This window comes from Schistosoma mansoni, chromosome 2, assembly GCF_000237925.1.
Source record: "Schistosoma mansoni strain Puerto Rico chromosome 2, complete genome".
NCBI lineage: Eukaryota > Metazoa > Platyhelminthes > Trematoda > Strigeidida > Schistosomatidae > Schistosoma > Schistosoma mansoni.
This window is the reverse complement of record NC_031496.1, coordinates 27,360,871-27,378,762: the sequence shown is the minus strand read 5'-3', so window position 1 is coordinate 27,378,762 and position 17,892 is coordinate 27,360,871. Positions and strand designations below refer to the sequence as shown.

The window sequence follows — 17,892 nt, the reverse complement described above, 5'->3', positions numbered from 1 at the left end:
TTGAAGATATTTGCCGACCATAACGTTTCTCTTCTTTAATATTTAGTTACTTTGCACCAACTTGTTTCTGATAACTTCCAATGTTACCAGGAAATCATATACTATTATTCTGAAGACAACTAGACTTACATAGAATGTGTGGTACCCTGGTTATGCATGTCTTTGAACGCGTCAATAGGCTGATGACGTTCGGTAAATTATGTACTCTTGAAATGTTTATAGCAGAGTCCTATTTCACATAAGCTTGGGTTCCTATACGAACGTTTGGATAGGTTGCACAGTTTGTCAATCTCATGGTATATTCTTATACTGCTGGCTGCTTAGATTAGTTTGTTCGCCCATTCAGTAGAATTACTCTGTCTGTCTGATATAAATGTATCTTTAAGTTTCCGAGAGTGACTCTTGATTACACACTATCCGGTTCAAAGAATTAAAAATATCTGGCTTATTTAGCATTACCAGACCATAGAGAATGAATGCGTTCGAAGTGAAGTCCAAATTGTAAAGTCTGTGAAATACTTCTGGATTCTAGATAAGCTATATTTTAAGCTGAAGTTTCCTCTGTTGACCACTGGACATTGGGCAGTCTGCTAAGCATTATCAAGTATAATAATGACTGATCAATCAAAAGTATTACCCAGACATTTGAAGAAATCAAAAATACAATAATTCCTCAACCTGAAAGCATACAGCTTTACTTTTAGCTTAGAACATATCCTATTCTAATGAAACGAAAAAAGTAACTTATGTTCTGTGCAGGTTTATCAGACTTTTATATATCAGCGGGAGACCCTAAAACGCGGACATCGGGAAATTACGCCAGACAACCTATATGCGACATATCACAGAGATTTCAGATACCGAATATCCACCGTATTTTCAGTCCTAGTGAAGGCTTTGAAAGCGAAAGAAGATAATTTGAATCACCAGCTGACAAGTACTCCACTCTTTACTTGTAGATTCTGTCTATAAGCAGCCGGACAGAGATTCGCTATCCCTTTCATCGACTTGTTCTGCCTGATATATACGGGGTTTTTAATACATCCGCAGGTAGTTTCTTTAGATTGATCACTAAATAAGCCACTGTAACTTATCGAGGCATTTCATAACTTCCCTTTGTAATTTATCATCTATGACCTAGTTAATTATATCCTGAACAATCACTCGAAACTCCTATGGAGGATCCTACAACATCATTGCTCCAAATGCGTTAAGTCGACAGAGTATATACTAGGTCATATATATATATATATAATCAAGATCACCGGCATCAACCTCGACCTCCTATAATGGAATCGACTACCGGTACATAAGACTAATGTTCAAGTTAGAAAGTAGTGGGCAAACTCGACAGTACCGTATTTTGTATTCTGAACCAAGTGCTGCAAAAATAAGTAAAGTAGTAATAAATGGATGTGAGTATAACAGCTAAACAATTACGAATCCAGGATAGGAATCGTCCGTGAATTTGTACCTCATCCGCTTCTCAGTGTTCAATATCTGGGCAGTATCTACCAATTTCCCGTTCATTTGGTGAGGGAATACTTCATATAAGAGCATAACTTCTATTTAGGGTTCCATTTAGAACACCATCTTTTGTTTTATTTGTTTTTTATCTGACAAATTGGGATGCAGTGTTGTGATTACAAAAGACACACGTGGATAGCTTTAGACGGTTAAATTGAAAATTCCAGTGAAAACTGCACTCATATATGCAATATTCGCCTACTAACTGAACGGAAAAATACTAGAAAATGCCAGATATCATAATCTTATTGAACACTAAAAATCAGTGATAATACTCACGTTCCAACTAAAGTGACAGGAGTTTCCCGAAGAAAGTCAAACAAATAAAATTATCTCCTATGATAACAGTTACACTGTCTACAAACGCAATAGCTAACGTCAACAAAGGTTTGGGAATTGGGTTGTAATTATGACACAACACTACACTTTGGCCGACCTTTACCCAAGGACGTCCTAGAAATTTCTACTGACTCCTAATCCTCCACTTAAGACGCGTTTTTTGATATATTTACAACATATTGGTGCCTTCTTCCACACGTCTCTAGATGAGTCCTATTAATGCATTAAAAATGACTCAATTCTACTTTAACCCTGGTCAGTCTTCTAGATCTGCTATTAAATAGCTTAAGTTGACTCCAATAATGACGATGATGAGTGACCCATGAAATATAATTCTCAGTTTCATTTCACACATCATACTTAGGCCAACCCTAATGTTCAACACTGGTAAGGAAAGCCAAATATGAAATATAGTGGGAGAATTTTACTGTAGACATTCATGTGCAAGCAGGCAGACAATAAAAATGAACAGAAAATCATAGTGTTATCTCATAAATGCCAGTCAAGCGTTATCGATCTTTCGCATAATATAAAGAACAAATTAAACGAAGGCAAGCACATAGGCGGCTAATTAGCTTGTAGAAAAACAGATACGTACGTATACACCCAGGTTTAAAAGTGAATATTTGACAATGACTAATTTGAATATCATGTATATATTTACGTCGGCATTATAAGGAGTCTATATAGGCCACTACGACTTTGCTGCATCATATAATTACCCTGATAAAACCTTTGATCAATAACACGTTAAATACCCTATTACAGATAGGGTTTGCATCAAGGCTTTATGCAAAGTAATTTAACATGATACGTAATGGTCCAAATTGTTACTTCAAGCGCAATAACCAATAGTATTCGGGAGCAAGCAATTAGTGACTGAAGTTTTACTAAATTAAGGAGGATCTCAAAATTATCCACCTTAACAATCAGAGAAACAAATGATTTTGCTCCTGTAAATACTCAAAAGTAAACCAGGGTCATGGTTTCTTTATTTCCGGCACCAGTTAACAATCCTGTAACTTATGCCGGAAACTTAATTTCTTTGATGACACCAACAATATGTTATCACTTGACAAACGGATTTAACAAACACTAAGTGCGAAATAATATGTGGTAGAATATTTATCAATAAAATGAACAAAAATGATAATATTTACGTTTATTTATCTCTTTTATTTTAAATTAACTAATACCTGTGCACGTGTAACATTTTTGAACGTAGAATATGACTACTTTATTTAGTTTGTGAAAGTGTTTACATGAAAATCGCTTCTATTATTATTTACAAATATCTTTATAGTTGGCCAGTGGATGATAAGATTTTACATTCATTCTTAATCCTGAAAAAAAGCAATCAAAAATTCATTTTTAAAATTATCTATACTACATCAGAAACTTACTGTTGACATAATAAACAGTGATACTTGAGTCATTATTATGAAAACAATTCAAAATACACTTATGTATGTGACAGCTGACAGTTAGTAACCTCAGATATGATTTAAGTAGTATCATGAGTTAACCATCCTTCAAAAACGACAGCCAGTACATCTTTATTTTTTATTCTCCATAATTTTCTTATTTAAGGTTCGACCATTGGACAGATTAAAGTGGCTCACTTGTGGGGTATCTTTAAGTGGGGAAAACAAACATCGAGTATCCTTGAATTTACGTGATTTTTTAAACCCACTAACTAACAGTTTCTTTTGGACGGACATCTACTGCTAATTAAACGATAGATCTTTTGTGACATCATGTATAATTTACAGCAAGTCATCTTGAGAGCCTAAAAGATTAGTTTTATAGATCAAATTAAATTTAAATGCTCAAAGTAACTAAATCTTTAATCGGGAGGAGAAAATAACTTGATAACTCGAACTTTTAACAGTTTATGTTGTGGGGATCGTTAAAGTAGGATTATTTTGTCATTACTTTTCTCCATTATTTGCATTTTTCATTAATTCTCATAAATTGCACAATTACCATTATTGACTGTAAAATTGTTGTTCAAAAAACATAACGTTTGATCTTCCGTTTCGTTTTCAACCCCCCCATAGCACGACACATTGATTCTTGTTCACAAATATTCTGCTGCACACATATGCTTTTTTTTCAATTATCCGCTGTTACGATAGCAGAACTCTAAATTATTTGCTATGTTTATAGATCACAGTGATAACCTCATTACATGCTTTATCTGTATGCACATCTCGAATTATAGCAATCATTGGTGGAATTAATAACTACCTATAATTGTGGATTAAAAGACCAAAAGAAACTCAACCAAGCCTATTCCTGACAATTTGAGTAACGTCCAGTTTATTTTTCTTGTGTGCATAATTTATATTTGGTATATTAACCCACTAATTTTCTTTCGAAATAACTGTCATTATTTTTAGAATTGACATATTTTAGTTCATCATTATTATCTGGTGAGCCCGACGTGATTCAAACGCAGCCTTCTGATGAAGATTTAGATACGGAACCACTGAAATGATGAGCTTGATGACGAACATAATGCAACAAACTACGTCAATGAAGCTCAACGTAGCTTACTCAATCGATAACTAACTCAGTTTCGACTGTATGAAATAATTTCAAAAAATTCAATGTGCTTTGTCTCAATTCGGATTATTATTGTGCATTATAATTATAGTTCTGTAACAGCGGATAATTGTAAAAAGAAGCATATATGTGCAGCAGAATATTTGTGAACAAGAATCAATGTGTCAAGCTAAGAGGGGGGGTTGAAAACGAAACGGAAGATCGAAGGTCATGTTTTTTGAACAACAATTTTACAGTCAATAATGGTAATTGTGCAAATTATGAGAACTGATGAAAAATGCAAATAATGGAGAAAACTAATTACAAAATAAGTCTATTTTAATTATCTACACAACATCACTGACCAATGTTCGTAAGACAACCACTGAAAATCTTCAAGCGCTGGACAGCTGTTTTATCTTGGAAGAGATCTATATTTTACCCTCACCGCTCGGCTTTGCATATTTTTCTATGATTAAACTATTTTATGAATTGATGCAACTGACAGGTGGTGTTCTTTGTGACAGTAATAACTTTCCTGTATCTCAATGTTTTGTATTTCCATGCTTACATGAGCGCGTATGAGTGATCACATGTTACAGCTCTCGTACCTACTTCACTTACTCGCTTGAATGTCAGTTACTGAAACCGACTGATATTTCATTCTCATGCCTATATATATGTGCTTGTTAAAATCCATTATTTCATTCTCATTCGCGTTACTTAATAATTTAGTAAACTCATCTTACACATAGTGCGCTCGTCAATCGTTTGGTTTGTGCTGTGCTGAAATAAACTGTTACAACAATTCATATTGTATGATAAAATTATACACCGTTAGTAATTACGATAATAACGGTTAGCAGGACGATCGATATATAACGTTCATGAATAGCTTTGAAGAGATTCCTCAATAACTAAAAAGTACATGCTCATGTGTGTGTGGCCTATGCTCCTCCACGAGGAGTAACAGACGTAAGTAAGTAAGTAAGTAAGTAAGTAAGTAAGTACATGCTCAAGATAACGTCATCGGTCGAATCCAAATATTCTGTATCGCGGTGAGGGCTTAACCTTCAGACAAATATATACTTGCTCCTGTTACTCCTTGTGAAAAAACATAGGCCGCCAAACAGGGCTTGCCAACCAACCCTTTCCTGGTTGTTTCTTCCCAGTTATTTCCAGAGTTCTCTAGTGGTCTTTAAGGATGGTGGTCCAATTTTACCTATTAGGTTGACTAAAATTTTAGCTAAATTCTGGGGACTGGACATAATCCTATCTGACTGATCTTAATCACTGATCGTCCTATTATATAACAAAGGATCAAAATCATCTTTTAATAACCATAGGGGGATTAGTTTAATTAATATTCTATCTAAAATACTAGTCTCAAAAATTATCGGACGCCTAACAAAGACTCGTGAACTTCAAACACAAAAAAATCAAGCTGGCTCAAGACCTGGTCGTGGCTGCATTGACCACATATTCCCTATTCGTCAGGTTTTAGAGCACAGACATGTTTATCAGCGCCCGTTAATGATAGTTTTTCTTGACTTAAAGGCAGCATTTGACTCTGTGGCAGTGTCTGTCACTGAAAGGTGTACCTCAGAAGTACATAAACCTTGTGAAGGCTCTTTACCCGAACACTATCAGTCGAGTGAGAGCTTATGGCCAACTGTCATCTGATTTTACAACCTCAAAAGGTGTCCGGCAAGGCTGTCCACTATCCCCATTCTTATTTAACTTCATTATAGACCTATTGCTGGAAATAACACTCTCATCGATTGAATTTTCAGGAATTGATCTCCTACCAGGAGGTCTACTTGTCGACTTAGAATACGCAGATGAAATAGTCCTGTTTGGTGTAGACGCTGATAAAATGCAGAATCTTCTGTTTGCACTGAGTAACAATGCAAGGATGTTTGGAATGCATTTCTCCCCTTCTAAATGTAAATTTTTACTCCAACACTGGCCTGCATCAACACCTGAACTAAGGATAGGGAGTGAAGCAATCGAACGCGTCAACAACTTCACTTGTCTTGGAAGTCTGATCAGCCCTAATGGGTTGGTGTCTGACGAAATCTCAGCACGGATTCAGAAAGCTCGTCTGGCTTTTGCCAACTTACATCACCTATGGCGAAGACAAGATATCCGTCTATCAATTAAGAGACGAGTATACTGTGCAGCATTTCGCTCTGTTCTACTTTACGGCTGCGAAACGTGGCCATTTAGGGTAGAAGATACTCGTAAGCTACTAGTATTTGATCAAAGATATCTTAGAAATATTGCTCGCATCTGCTGGGATCACCGGGTAAGTAACAGTGGGGTTAGATGCAGGGTATTAGGGGATGATGGTAAATCAGTTGATGAGGTTGTGAATCTTCATCAGCTGAGATGCTTGGGCCACGTGGTACGTATGACTGAACACCGATTACCACGACGCGCAACGCTGAAGATTATTGGGGATGGTTGAAAGAAAGTTAGGGGCGGTTAAACCAAAGCGTGACATCAGTTCTTGAAGTCACTAGCTTTTAGTCTGAGGCATTTTGGTAGATGCAGACTACTTGGCTGGGGTCCGCGTGACTATCGTAACCAATGGTTGGTGATTCTTGGTGATATGGCTCAGAATTGATCATAATGGCGTAGGTGTATACACTCTTTGTCTTCCCTTAAACCTTGAGATTAAAATTGCCTTATACCTTCCTTTCTACGAACTAATTCTTTCTTCCTGTATTATATCCTTATACACAATCTGATTACATGAATATGTACTTGGTCAACAAGCCACATCACAAATGGTTTCCCGATTTATCTGATCTTGTTTAGCTAATAGGGTATGGCTACTTGAAACGACGCATATATTTGACTGGTCCTACGTTGTAGGTGACTGATTGACTGTTTCCAGTTGCAATTCATTCTTTCGATGTCAGCTTCCGATTCCCGACTCACTATGTTATTTGGTCATCCTCTTTTTTCTTCCGTTCAGGATTCCAAGTTATGGATTGCGTCGTGATGCAGTTTGATGATTTTCAACCCACCTGCAGAGTCTTTTCGAATTTCCTTTCTGAATGGAAGCTGATTTGTTCTCTCTCACAGTTGGTTGTTGCTGGTGTTATCTGGCCGACGGACATTGAGTATGTTGTGTAGAACATGGATTATAAATACTCGAACTCTTTTGATGATGTTTTTAGTAGATTTCCAAGTTTCAGCTCCGTACAATAGGGCTGTCTTTAAGTTTGTATTGAAGATTCTGACTTTGATGTTGACTGACAGTTGTTTTGAGTTCCTTATGTTATTCAATTGTAGGAATTCTGCCCTTACTTTTTCTATCTTTGTCGTCGTTGGTATCATTGTTGGGTGCACAGCACTGGACGAAATTCATTGTGATCCACTCCTTTCTTTTGAGAAATGCTTTGGTGATCCTGGATCCATATGATTCCCATCGTATAATTGCGATTCGTGCTCCTCTGGACAGTATCAATCCAAATTCTTGTGTGTGAAAAGCAGTTTCTTCTTTATGACCATAGTATAACAGCATCTCTCTCGAATCTAAACTTCTCTGTCGAGCTTTTGTTCAATACGTTTCACATATTCTGAGAACCACCATGTTGTATCTGCACATTTGCAAAGCTATTTAATTGTCCCTTCAAATTTCTCCCATTTTCTCTGACATTCTATGTACCTATATTAATGGTTTCACTGATTATCAGGAGGGACATCGGTCGTAAATATTTTCCTAGAATTAACCTTTTAAATAGGCGTGACAGTGACATTCACGACATCGTGATTTGTACAGAGTTACCAATATATTGATTGATCACTGACCAAACTTAATACAATACTCAAATTCCTGTAAGATTTGGTCTACTTTTTTAAACACGATAAACATTTTGAGTCTTGAAAAAAAGGACATTTTAAACTTGATTTTTATTGAACTTACACTAAATACTTCATTTCTAGAAGTATAGTCCACATTGCGATCGAAATCTGGATTAGTCAACCAAGCTTTTAATCGATCTAAAGAAACACCATGTGACAAGACTACTTCATAAAGAATTACAGCAATTAAGGAACCACATAATGGACCGACAAGATAAACCTATTTCAGAATGATATGCAAAGAAAAAATAAAGTGAAATGAATAAGTGTTCTAGTATTCATTCTATAATAACTCATCGTGAGTAAAAACTCTCTCTTCAATTTACATATCATAACAGTAGCATAAATTTCATGGGAAAAAACCTTTTATTCTGTATGGTCATTTGTATGAATCAGTTCACTTTTTCTGGTAAGTTCGGGGATAACATATATATTTAATTCAAAGTTAATTAGTACCCTGTTCTTACTAAACTTAGTTACTATATCAACTGAAATCAGATTGCAGTAAATATATATGGTTTTGTCATAATCTAGTTCTCTTTAGCAATCATTACTTATAGTTCTCTATAATAGATAGTCATTAATTTTCAGATTTCATTATTATACGATAATAATTTCACTTAATATATATTACATATATTTAGCTTATTGGTTAACAGAAGGGGTTTTGTGGAGATCTCAGTAATTTTATAGAATCTGGGTTCGAATCTCTCTAGGCGGGATCATGGATGCGCACTGCTTAGGAGTTCCACAATAGGACGAAACGGCCGTTCAGTGTTTCCAGGCTTTCCATGGTGGACTAGCTTCAATTGACTAGTGATTTCAACTATAAAATTATTGGTTAAATTGCACAATAATCAACGTATGTTACTTAGAGATATACATTCCCATCAATGACACCAAAGGTTAGCAATTGCTAAACAAAACATTTAATATATTTCTCATAAATGTATAAAACTATCCCACCACAAATCATATGTTGTCCACATTTAGAATGTAAAGTTAAATATACAAATTTATAATTATTAAATCACGTGGTTAAAAAATTGTTAAGAACCATAAGTTTCCATGGTGCATTATATATCCATATTGTAAAGGCTCAAAAATTGTTAACGTCTTACCCATAAGTCAGTGAAGTCGTTTGCAACGACAGCTGTACCCAGACACCGTGCAGGATTTAAACCCGCTCCAGAATATCTAGCCTGAACAAAAATAATTAACTGTTACTAAAGTGATAAAGAACAAATGATTGGTAATGACAATCTAGGTTATTTTCAATCTACTGAAGTCGGATTCAAGCAAATATTACAACCAATTAACGGTTCCTATAACATTTAATGTATAAAATATACTGTTTATTAGAATTATGATAAATATGCAGTTGTTCGTAAGTCCTTTCAGTAAGAATATGTCTGTTAATGAGTTTTATCGATCCCTGTCGCTGACTTGAGAATATAAACTTGGAAAAATCTCTTTTTTGAAATAGAAAGTTCAATGTGACGACTTTTAGTTAAACGACCGTGAAATCTACTGATGAGAAGTTATGTAGTCTGAAATTCATACCAGTTATGATATGGTAGCACTATAGGACTTCTTTACGGTTTGTTGGTCTATATTTACGTTAAAATAACGTGGTCTGGAGACTATCTAGAAAATTTATGAAAATCTGGTAAAAATCTGATCGAATTTTAGGATTGAAAAGATCAACTTCAGAGTGCGATACTAAGTGTATATTTTCTTAACTTTCATATCATTGATAAGAAACGATAAGAGTTTTAGCGCCAAAACATATGGAAACAGATGCTATACCACACAACTGGCAAAAACAAATTTTTAAATCATTCTTAATTAAGTTGCTGAAATGCATAACCTATTGGTAAGACTAATGCTCACCGCTGTAATAGCCACTATTAACAATATTACTTTAACGATGAGCTAATTGAGAACAACTTTCTTCTAATGCTTTTTTAATAAAATATCTTTTTGACTATTGTACTGCCTAATGTAAACTCTTGATTTGAGTTGGTTGATCCTGATATGAATTTTGACAAATTAAAATTCACCAAAGGGTTCTCTTTTCAACCAAACCACTAGATTGAATGTGTATTTACTTTTTGTGTATACAAAATGTGTAGTAATCACTTTTGCTATGATCAGCTGAACTTTACAAACCTAAATCTAAACAAGGAAGTAAAGTTAACAAATACAACTTGACTTTTCAGCATGATAATAATAGAATGGTCGAAGGCTCTTTATTAGGTCCTCATTTCTAGCCTTTCATTTGTTTATCATTGAATAGAATGAATTTTGAAGTAATTTTCATGATGAAGAACTATTGAAAACTTAATTAAAACTGGAAGGATAAATTAAGTAATATCACACATTGAATGAATTTGAATTTTTGCATCACTGGTTGACTTTGTTTCAAATACCTTTTCAAAAACAAAAAGCATTAAAAAGACTTTGCGTCCTAATATAGGACTTTTCAGTATTGTGCATCTATGACCACGACAGCAATATAACCCAAGACCTTTATTCCTTGTTATAAGCCGTCAACCGTAAAACATCTAAGTTGACGTCCATTAGTTTACATTTCTAGATTATGTGAAAACACAATATTATATAACCGTTATCCATTCTCACTAATGGCATTTCTCTCACATGCAACATGACTTAAATCGAATGGTCACAGCTTCTTACTCGAACTCCGGAGATTGTCAGTAGTTAGCAACTTTTTGTGTTTATTTTAGCAAGGTTCTTTTTTGCTAAGTCGCTAACCCTGTGACCAACCCTTCTGCTTTGTCCAAGCTTGAGACTGGCAGTAACCCTAAAAAAGCTCATTGTGGAGTTAAGTAGTAAGTGTTATCATGGTTATTATTATGAGGTTTAAAGAAGATTGTTAAATTTGAAGTTTCACATCGTGGATTGGCCACTGAAAACCAGGATTAATTGATAACTTTTTCTCAAAACTCAGCAATCTATACAACACTCTATTTATCAAATCAAATGAAGCTAAAATCCGGATTTCTGTATTTTTGATCAATAACTGATCACACCAACTGAAGTCTCTGAGTTCGATCCAATCTAAAGTAGAATACGCACAATTTTAGGAAGTATTTAACCAAACACACTTTGATTGATTTCCCAAATGAGAACTAGTCATAATAAAAACTAACTCTAAATTATGCACTATCTGATGGATGATTCATAGTAATTTTTTTAATTTGTATCCTTTTCTCACGGCTTACGATTTTATAAAATTAATTATAAGTTAGTTAGTTGGCCCTTTATTTGTTTGCGTAAAGGCCATTGACTTAAAATGTTGAATTACACCATTATTAATCTGTTTCACCAACTCATACAAACATATGTTGACATTTAACTATTTCAGTTCATCTATTAAAAAAGAATAGTTCTTCCGCTTGCTGAATGGAATAAAGAAATAACATCAGCTGTTACTTATCACCCTAAAGACAAACATCAGTAATTACACAATAAAGCAACTAATTAGAAATTATTTCCAGAGCAAGTTTTCACAAAATTACTTGTCAAAACAAAGTAGTCTTCCAACTAGAAAGTTAATATCGTATGTTGTAATATCTATCAAGTAGGTCTTATAAACTAACAGTGTAGAGTACTAGACATTTGTCCGGAAGAAAGGTCTTTTATTAATTAAATGTACACTCAATAGCTAAATCAATTTTATTTCAAGTTCAGTGTTCCAATGAAATAACTTATCAACACCGCAATGCTATATTACTTAGGTAAAAATCATATATTTATTAAATTGTCACAAAAATATACTGGCTCGATCGATTGCCGATACTACTTGGACGTTGAAAATACACATGACAACTATAAGTACATCAAAAAGTATAATAACTTAAGTAGTTATGATACAATAATTAGATTTTATGTAATTGACTTCTTTTTATTAATATACGATTCATATAAGTTTGATGACTGAGTAGTTACATCTAAAAAGAATAAAAACATTCTAGCGAAGATAATTTCATGTCTAAGATATCATTTAATAGAGCTGTACAATCGTAAATATATTTACTTGAAAATTTGAACATTAATTTATAGACTATATTGTAGTGTGGTCTACTTATATCCATATAAGTAGTATATGGTGATGGTCAGATATAGAATGTATTTTGGCAGAATATCGTTAAGGAAAGAACTGAAATGAAGCGCAATTAGTAGGAAAATGCATGAACAATGAAATTAGAGAAGATGAACTGGTATTTACTCAAGGAACAGTGAAGATTGAGACAATTGATTGTTATTTTGCAAATCAACTGTTTATTGTATGGTTATCAAATTTAGTGAGATAGTCTGTAATTTGTGTCTAAATACATTCGATTGTCCCCAGTCGTATCATGATCACTACAATATTACTGATTAGTAGTTTTAAGCTTGTACAATAAAACTGATTACTGTTCGGTATTAATAATTTTCTGCAAATGATTCTGTTCTGATGAAGTTAATTTGTGATTCGCATAGTTTAAAAGCTCTGAAGGCCAAAGGAAAAGTGGAAGATCAAAGAACACATTACGCCAAGAAATGGAGACTGTGGAGATAGGACTATTAAACCCATTTAGTAAACAATTTTTGATAGTTTTTGCATTTATTTTGTGTATTTTCACATTCTGTACATGTATCACTAAACAATTGTACTTGTTGCTTAAGTGTATGACCTTGAACACTTGTTAACTAACTTCCTTCCGTTTTTGAATTCAACATAGCACGACACTGTAACTATCCCTCAATAAATACACTCTAATACACACCTGCCTCGTTCTATTATGCCTGAGAATATGATAAATGAACTATTAATTGACTATCATCTACATTTATAGACTATTGTGACGTTCATATTACATTCTACGTTTGGTAGACTTACTGGAGCCATATCGATGGTATTGGAATTATTTATTATCTATAATTGTGGATTATTGGTACCAAACTCAACCGAACATGCAACAGCCGGCCAATTTAAGTAAAGTCACTAAACTTTTATTTGTGTTAATAACTAATAAGTTGTTTTATTGTTACATAAACTTTTGGACATAATAATTTTATTGCTATTTTTGGTTATTTATACTTTTTGGTACGCCACAAGACAGACATGAGAAAAATGATCAAAAATTGCATAGAACTAGAAAGGGAGGCCTAGGACAGTGTGGGTTGGAGAATGTTGGTCGGCGGCCTATGCTCCATTGGGAGTAGCAGGCGGAAGTAAGTAAGTAAGTAATAGTTTAAAAGTAAAATCTTTTACACGTGAAGTAAAACATATCACTTTTAATTTACAAGATAACATCTATTTTTATAAGCATATAAATTTATCGGTGAGACTATAATTTATGGACGACCTTTGAGCGACGCTAGAGTGACCCTGAGAGCGTCAACATAATAACTAAGACTAAATGAGGGTTATAAACCTGTGTGAAGAATTCGAATTATGATTTACAGTCCATGGTTAAGGTTAGGAATTATACTTAGGGTTTTCATCACGAACTGACATCAGCTATAATGCCAAAGCTCTATTTATCCAGATGGATAAGTGAATTTCGCGCCAAGATTGAAGACCTATTATCCTATACCTATTGGTTCGTCCATAAATTATAGTCTCGCCAATTTATCTTATCTGTTTGGTTAACCATTCATATGAAAACAATGATTAAGTAATATGATTTATACAATACCATTAATTTGACAGGCTACCATTCAATATATATTAATCATAAGCAATTCATATATAATATGAATTATGAAATAGCTTACTAATATTCCAACCAATAAAGCATGAACAACTCCCATTTGAAATGGTAAACTAGTAAATAATCCAGATGTCCATATATTTGGACGAAATTCATCAGTTGTAGCTAGAATAGCTAATACAATTGCAAATCCACCAAAAAGTTCAAATCCAACAGCATTACCTTGTGATATTAATGGATTTTTCATAACTAAACCAACTTGATTTAATTGTGATAAATTATTAGGTATTAAATTTTTAGCTATTAATGCACCTAATATTGCACCAATTAATTGTGCTATTATAAATAGAATAGTATGTATAATTGTTATTTTTCTTGTAATAAAAAATGCAATAGTTACTATTGGATTAATTTGTGCACCACTTATTGGTCCAAATATCCATACAATCCATGAAAATGTAAAAAATACAATAATACAATCAGATACTGGATTTGTTATTGGTGGTAAACTATATAATATAGCAACAAAACATAATGTCCCTGTACCAATTAATTCAGATATAAATAAACGTAATAAATAATAAAAATCAATTGTAGAACATTTTGGTAATCTATCCATTGATGGTTTAATTGATATTGGTGAATTGTTTACACAATTTGAACGATTATTATCATTTGTCATTTGGTATCTTTCAATATGACAATTACAAAGTATATGTTGATGAAATGTTCTCTAAAATGAATAAATTAGACATATATATATATGTAAGTTTTAATAGTTCCAATTAGGAAGAAGTATTATCTTTCTTGTTTATTTCAAGTACAAACTAATTTATTCACTGAACTTTATAAATTTCGACTTTGTACTAAATATTATTATGAATGTGCCAATTTTCATAAATTAAGTTCAGTTATTATTTTGATTTATGAAAATGTTTAACAATAAACTTCATGATTTACCATTGTAAGTACTTTTCACAGTCTTGAATAATGTCAGAAATAGAACGAATTTTCTTAGACGTCATAAGAAATTTTGTAAAAATGTAACTGACGACTCCAGTATCATATAAATGGATCATTAATAATATGATAGAAGAAAGATCATATGAAAACTGATATTTAACGCCTTGAATTGATGTGAACCGCTAAACAAGAAGCCCTAACAAACTACGGAAGCTATTTTGGGGGACGTTATTTCATTTGGCTCAAAGTTTGTAAAGCTGTAACATTTACTTTTGCCCCTGGTTTATTCTACAGATCATGAGCTTTCGTTTGATGTATGATTCACTGCCATACCCTTTTCTGTTCCAAAGCTATTGTAATTTCGACGCAACTTTTTGTACTCTATTTTCTATTCTAATCCCCCAGTTTTGGACATAATTGTATTTTTCTCATTATTATACGTTGTGATCAAGTTAGTTATCTATTTATTCATGTATCTTTTTACACTAATCTGAATTCGGAATTCGAGTATCAGATCGGAATCGGAATAAAGCGAGTAGTGTTCCAGTTGTCTTGTCTTCTCTCTCGCGCGCGTGCTTGTCAGCCAATCAGGGATAGAATAGTTTACGTCTCTCTATCCCCCCTTCGAACTCACGCATACTAGCCTCATGGTTAAGCCAGTCAGCCTATTGCGTCAAGGTCTTAATCTACATTAGACAAGTTATCCTCAGCACGAAAGTGGGTAAACAGATCAAGGACGTAACAGAATACTAGATAATGATTTTTCAGTCACTTATTAACAGCTACAAGTGTACTGTCAAGCAAAGATGGATAGTGGATAGCAGTGGAATCCAGGACGCGCGTTTCGTCCTATTTGGAACTCGTCAGCTGGATGTACCTGCATCTCAGAGTTGATGTTCACTCTGGGACTCGAACCCAGAACCTTTCACTTCAAACGCCATCGCGTTATCCACTTAGCTACTGAGTTTTGATAGCCACTTGCTTGTGCAATAGTGTGGAGTTTAAATTCACTTAGTATTGTTTGTTTCAATCTTTCTATTGATGTTTAGGATTGCATCTGGTGAATTTAAACTTCGCCTCATTGCACAAGCAAGTAGCTATCAGGACTCAGTTGTGAAGTACATAACGCGATGGCATTTGAAGCGAAAGGTACTGTGTTTCGAGTCCCAGAGTGAACATCAACTCTGAGATGCAGGCACATCCAGCTGACAAGTCCCGAATAGGACGAAACGCGCGTCCTGGATTCCACTGCTATCCACTATCCATCTTTGCTTACAATGCTTGTGAAATAAGGCTATATCGAGGCAATACGAACAGGATGCACATATGCCAATTAGAGACTGACCAGTTGCAGTCCTAACACATCGATGGGAAGATCCAAACAAACAATACTAAGTGAATTTTTACAAGTGTACTATTCTTAAATCTCAGACAGAAAATATAACGCGAAAAATGTGGAAGACATTTTATCTCTAAAACTAAATTAGTTACAAAGCACATGAGGTATGAATTAGAGTATGAACGATCTTGGGTTTATGAAAGCCTCTTAAAATGATACGAAAATTGGCAATAAACTCAGTATTTGTCTAATGATATTAAGGAAAATATAACTAATCTCTTTTCAGATTTGTTATGAGAGGTTAAAAGTATATCTGTCTAGTCAAAGTAGTTTTAGCATTTGTATATTTTCTGGAAAATTTGTTAGGGTTGGGAGGGGTTACTTGATCGTTAAGCACATATATGTAAATCACCAAGTAGTAGGTTAAAATTTCTACTCGGTTTGGTTTCATTTTTCAGTCATAGATTTACATCAGCTTTCCATTATTAAACAACGTAGCTCAGATTCCAGTATGTGTAACTTTACTTGATAGATGAGTTATATAACTCCACTGATAATATGCAAAACATTTATTTCACATTTCACATTTTATTTATGAGAACAAGTTATGAAAGCTAACAAAATTGTTTTCATCAAAACATAAGACCACTCATAGTAGTTTTTTAGTCAATAATTTAAATCACACAACTAATAAATAACAACGGTAACAGTATATCACCAAGTGTCGTATTAGTAGCAATGATATGAATAACAAAGACAATATAAAACAGGTGGATTGTGTCTTGCAGTAGAATAAAGAACTCGGCTTTCGTCGTATTCGCTACTCGTCAGCCAAATATATTTACATCCCAAACATTACATCCACACTGAGACTCAAACCCAGTAACTTTGTCATTAAACACCTAATGCATTATCCAATGATCTACTGAGTAAAGATAACCACTCCCTTGAACAACAGGTATGATATTTGTATCATTAGTGATGAGGGTTTAAACTATCACCCTGTTGATATTCTTGGCTAAAATGCGCTTCGTAAATTTTACTGTTAGCCACAATCCATCTATTCGTAACAAAACTTGTGATAAAGTGTCTATATCAAGGAAATCTACACAATATTTAAATATACCAGCAAACACTTGTTAAAAGTATCAACAGCTGGATAATTTAAACCGTTTCTAATAATTATCTAAATCATGGCTATGTTACGCAAAGTGAGTTTGAAGATAGTAACAAAAGCTTTTGATAAAAAAACCCGCTGTACACGTGAGTATAACTACCGTGTTTCCCGTCATATTATATTCGTTTGTTTTAATAAATAAAATCATTTGATCTTGAAATAACCAAGAATTAAATTACCTTCAGAAAAGTCACACTAATAATACCTTGAAAATGAATAAACATTAGACGAGCAGTTTTTAGTTTTTTTTAATGATGACCCTTTATCGAGTCAATATTTGAAGTCTTTTTTCAAGATTAATGATGAGAATAATTTGAGAATATCTTGGAAGCACTACAGATCAATGATCGGATAATCACTTTTATGCATAAGCCTACTAAGTTCAAATCACAAAGACA

General features: G+C 33.7%; 1 protein-coding gene and 1 non-coding gene across 2 annotated transcripts; both read right to left on the bottom strand.

The window, feature by feature from the left end:
- Positions 1 to 3,107: 3,107 nt before the first annotated feature.
- Positions 3,108 to 14,697, bottom strand: Smp_128110 (putative aquaporin; the record flags this gene model as incomplete). The annotated part of the gene is made up of 4 exons (XM_018796261.1): positions 3,108 to 3,161; positions 8,351 to 8,509; positions 9,411 to 9,491; positions 14,080 to 14,697. The coding sequence occupies 4 exons, from the start codon at positions 14,695 to 14,697 to the stop codon at positions 3,108 to 3,110; spliced, it is 912 nt and encodes a 303-aa protein (XP_018650492.1).
- Positions 14,698 to 15,875: 1,178 nt separating this feature from the next.
- Smp_tRNA_00891_Gln_TTG.1.1 lies at positions 15,876 to 15,942 on the bottom strand. Its single transcript has one exon. It is a non-coding gene (tRNA).
- Positions 15,943 to 17,892: the final 1,950 nt, after the last annotated feature.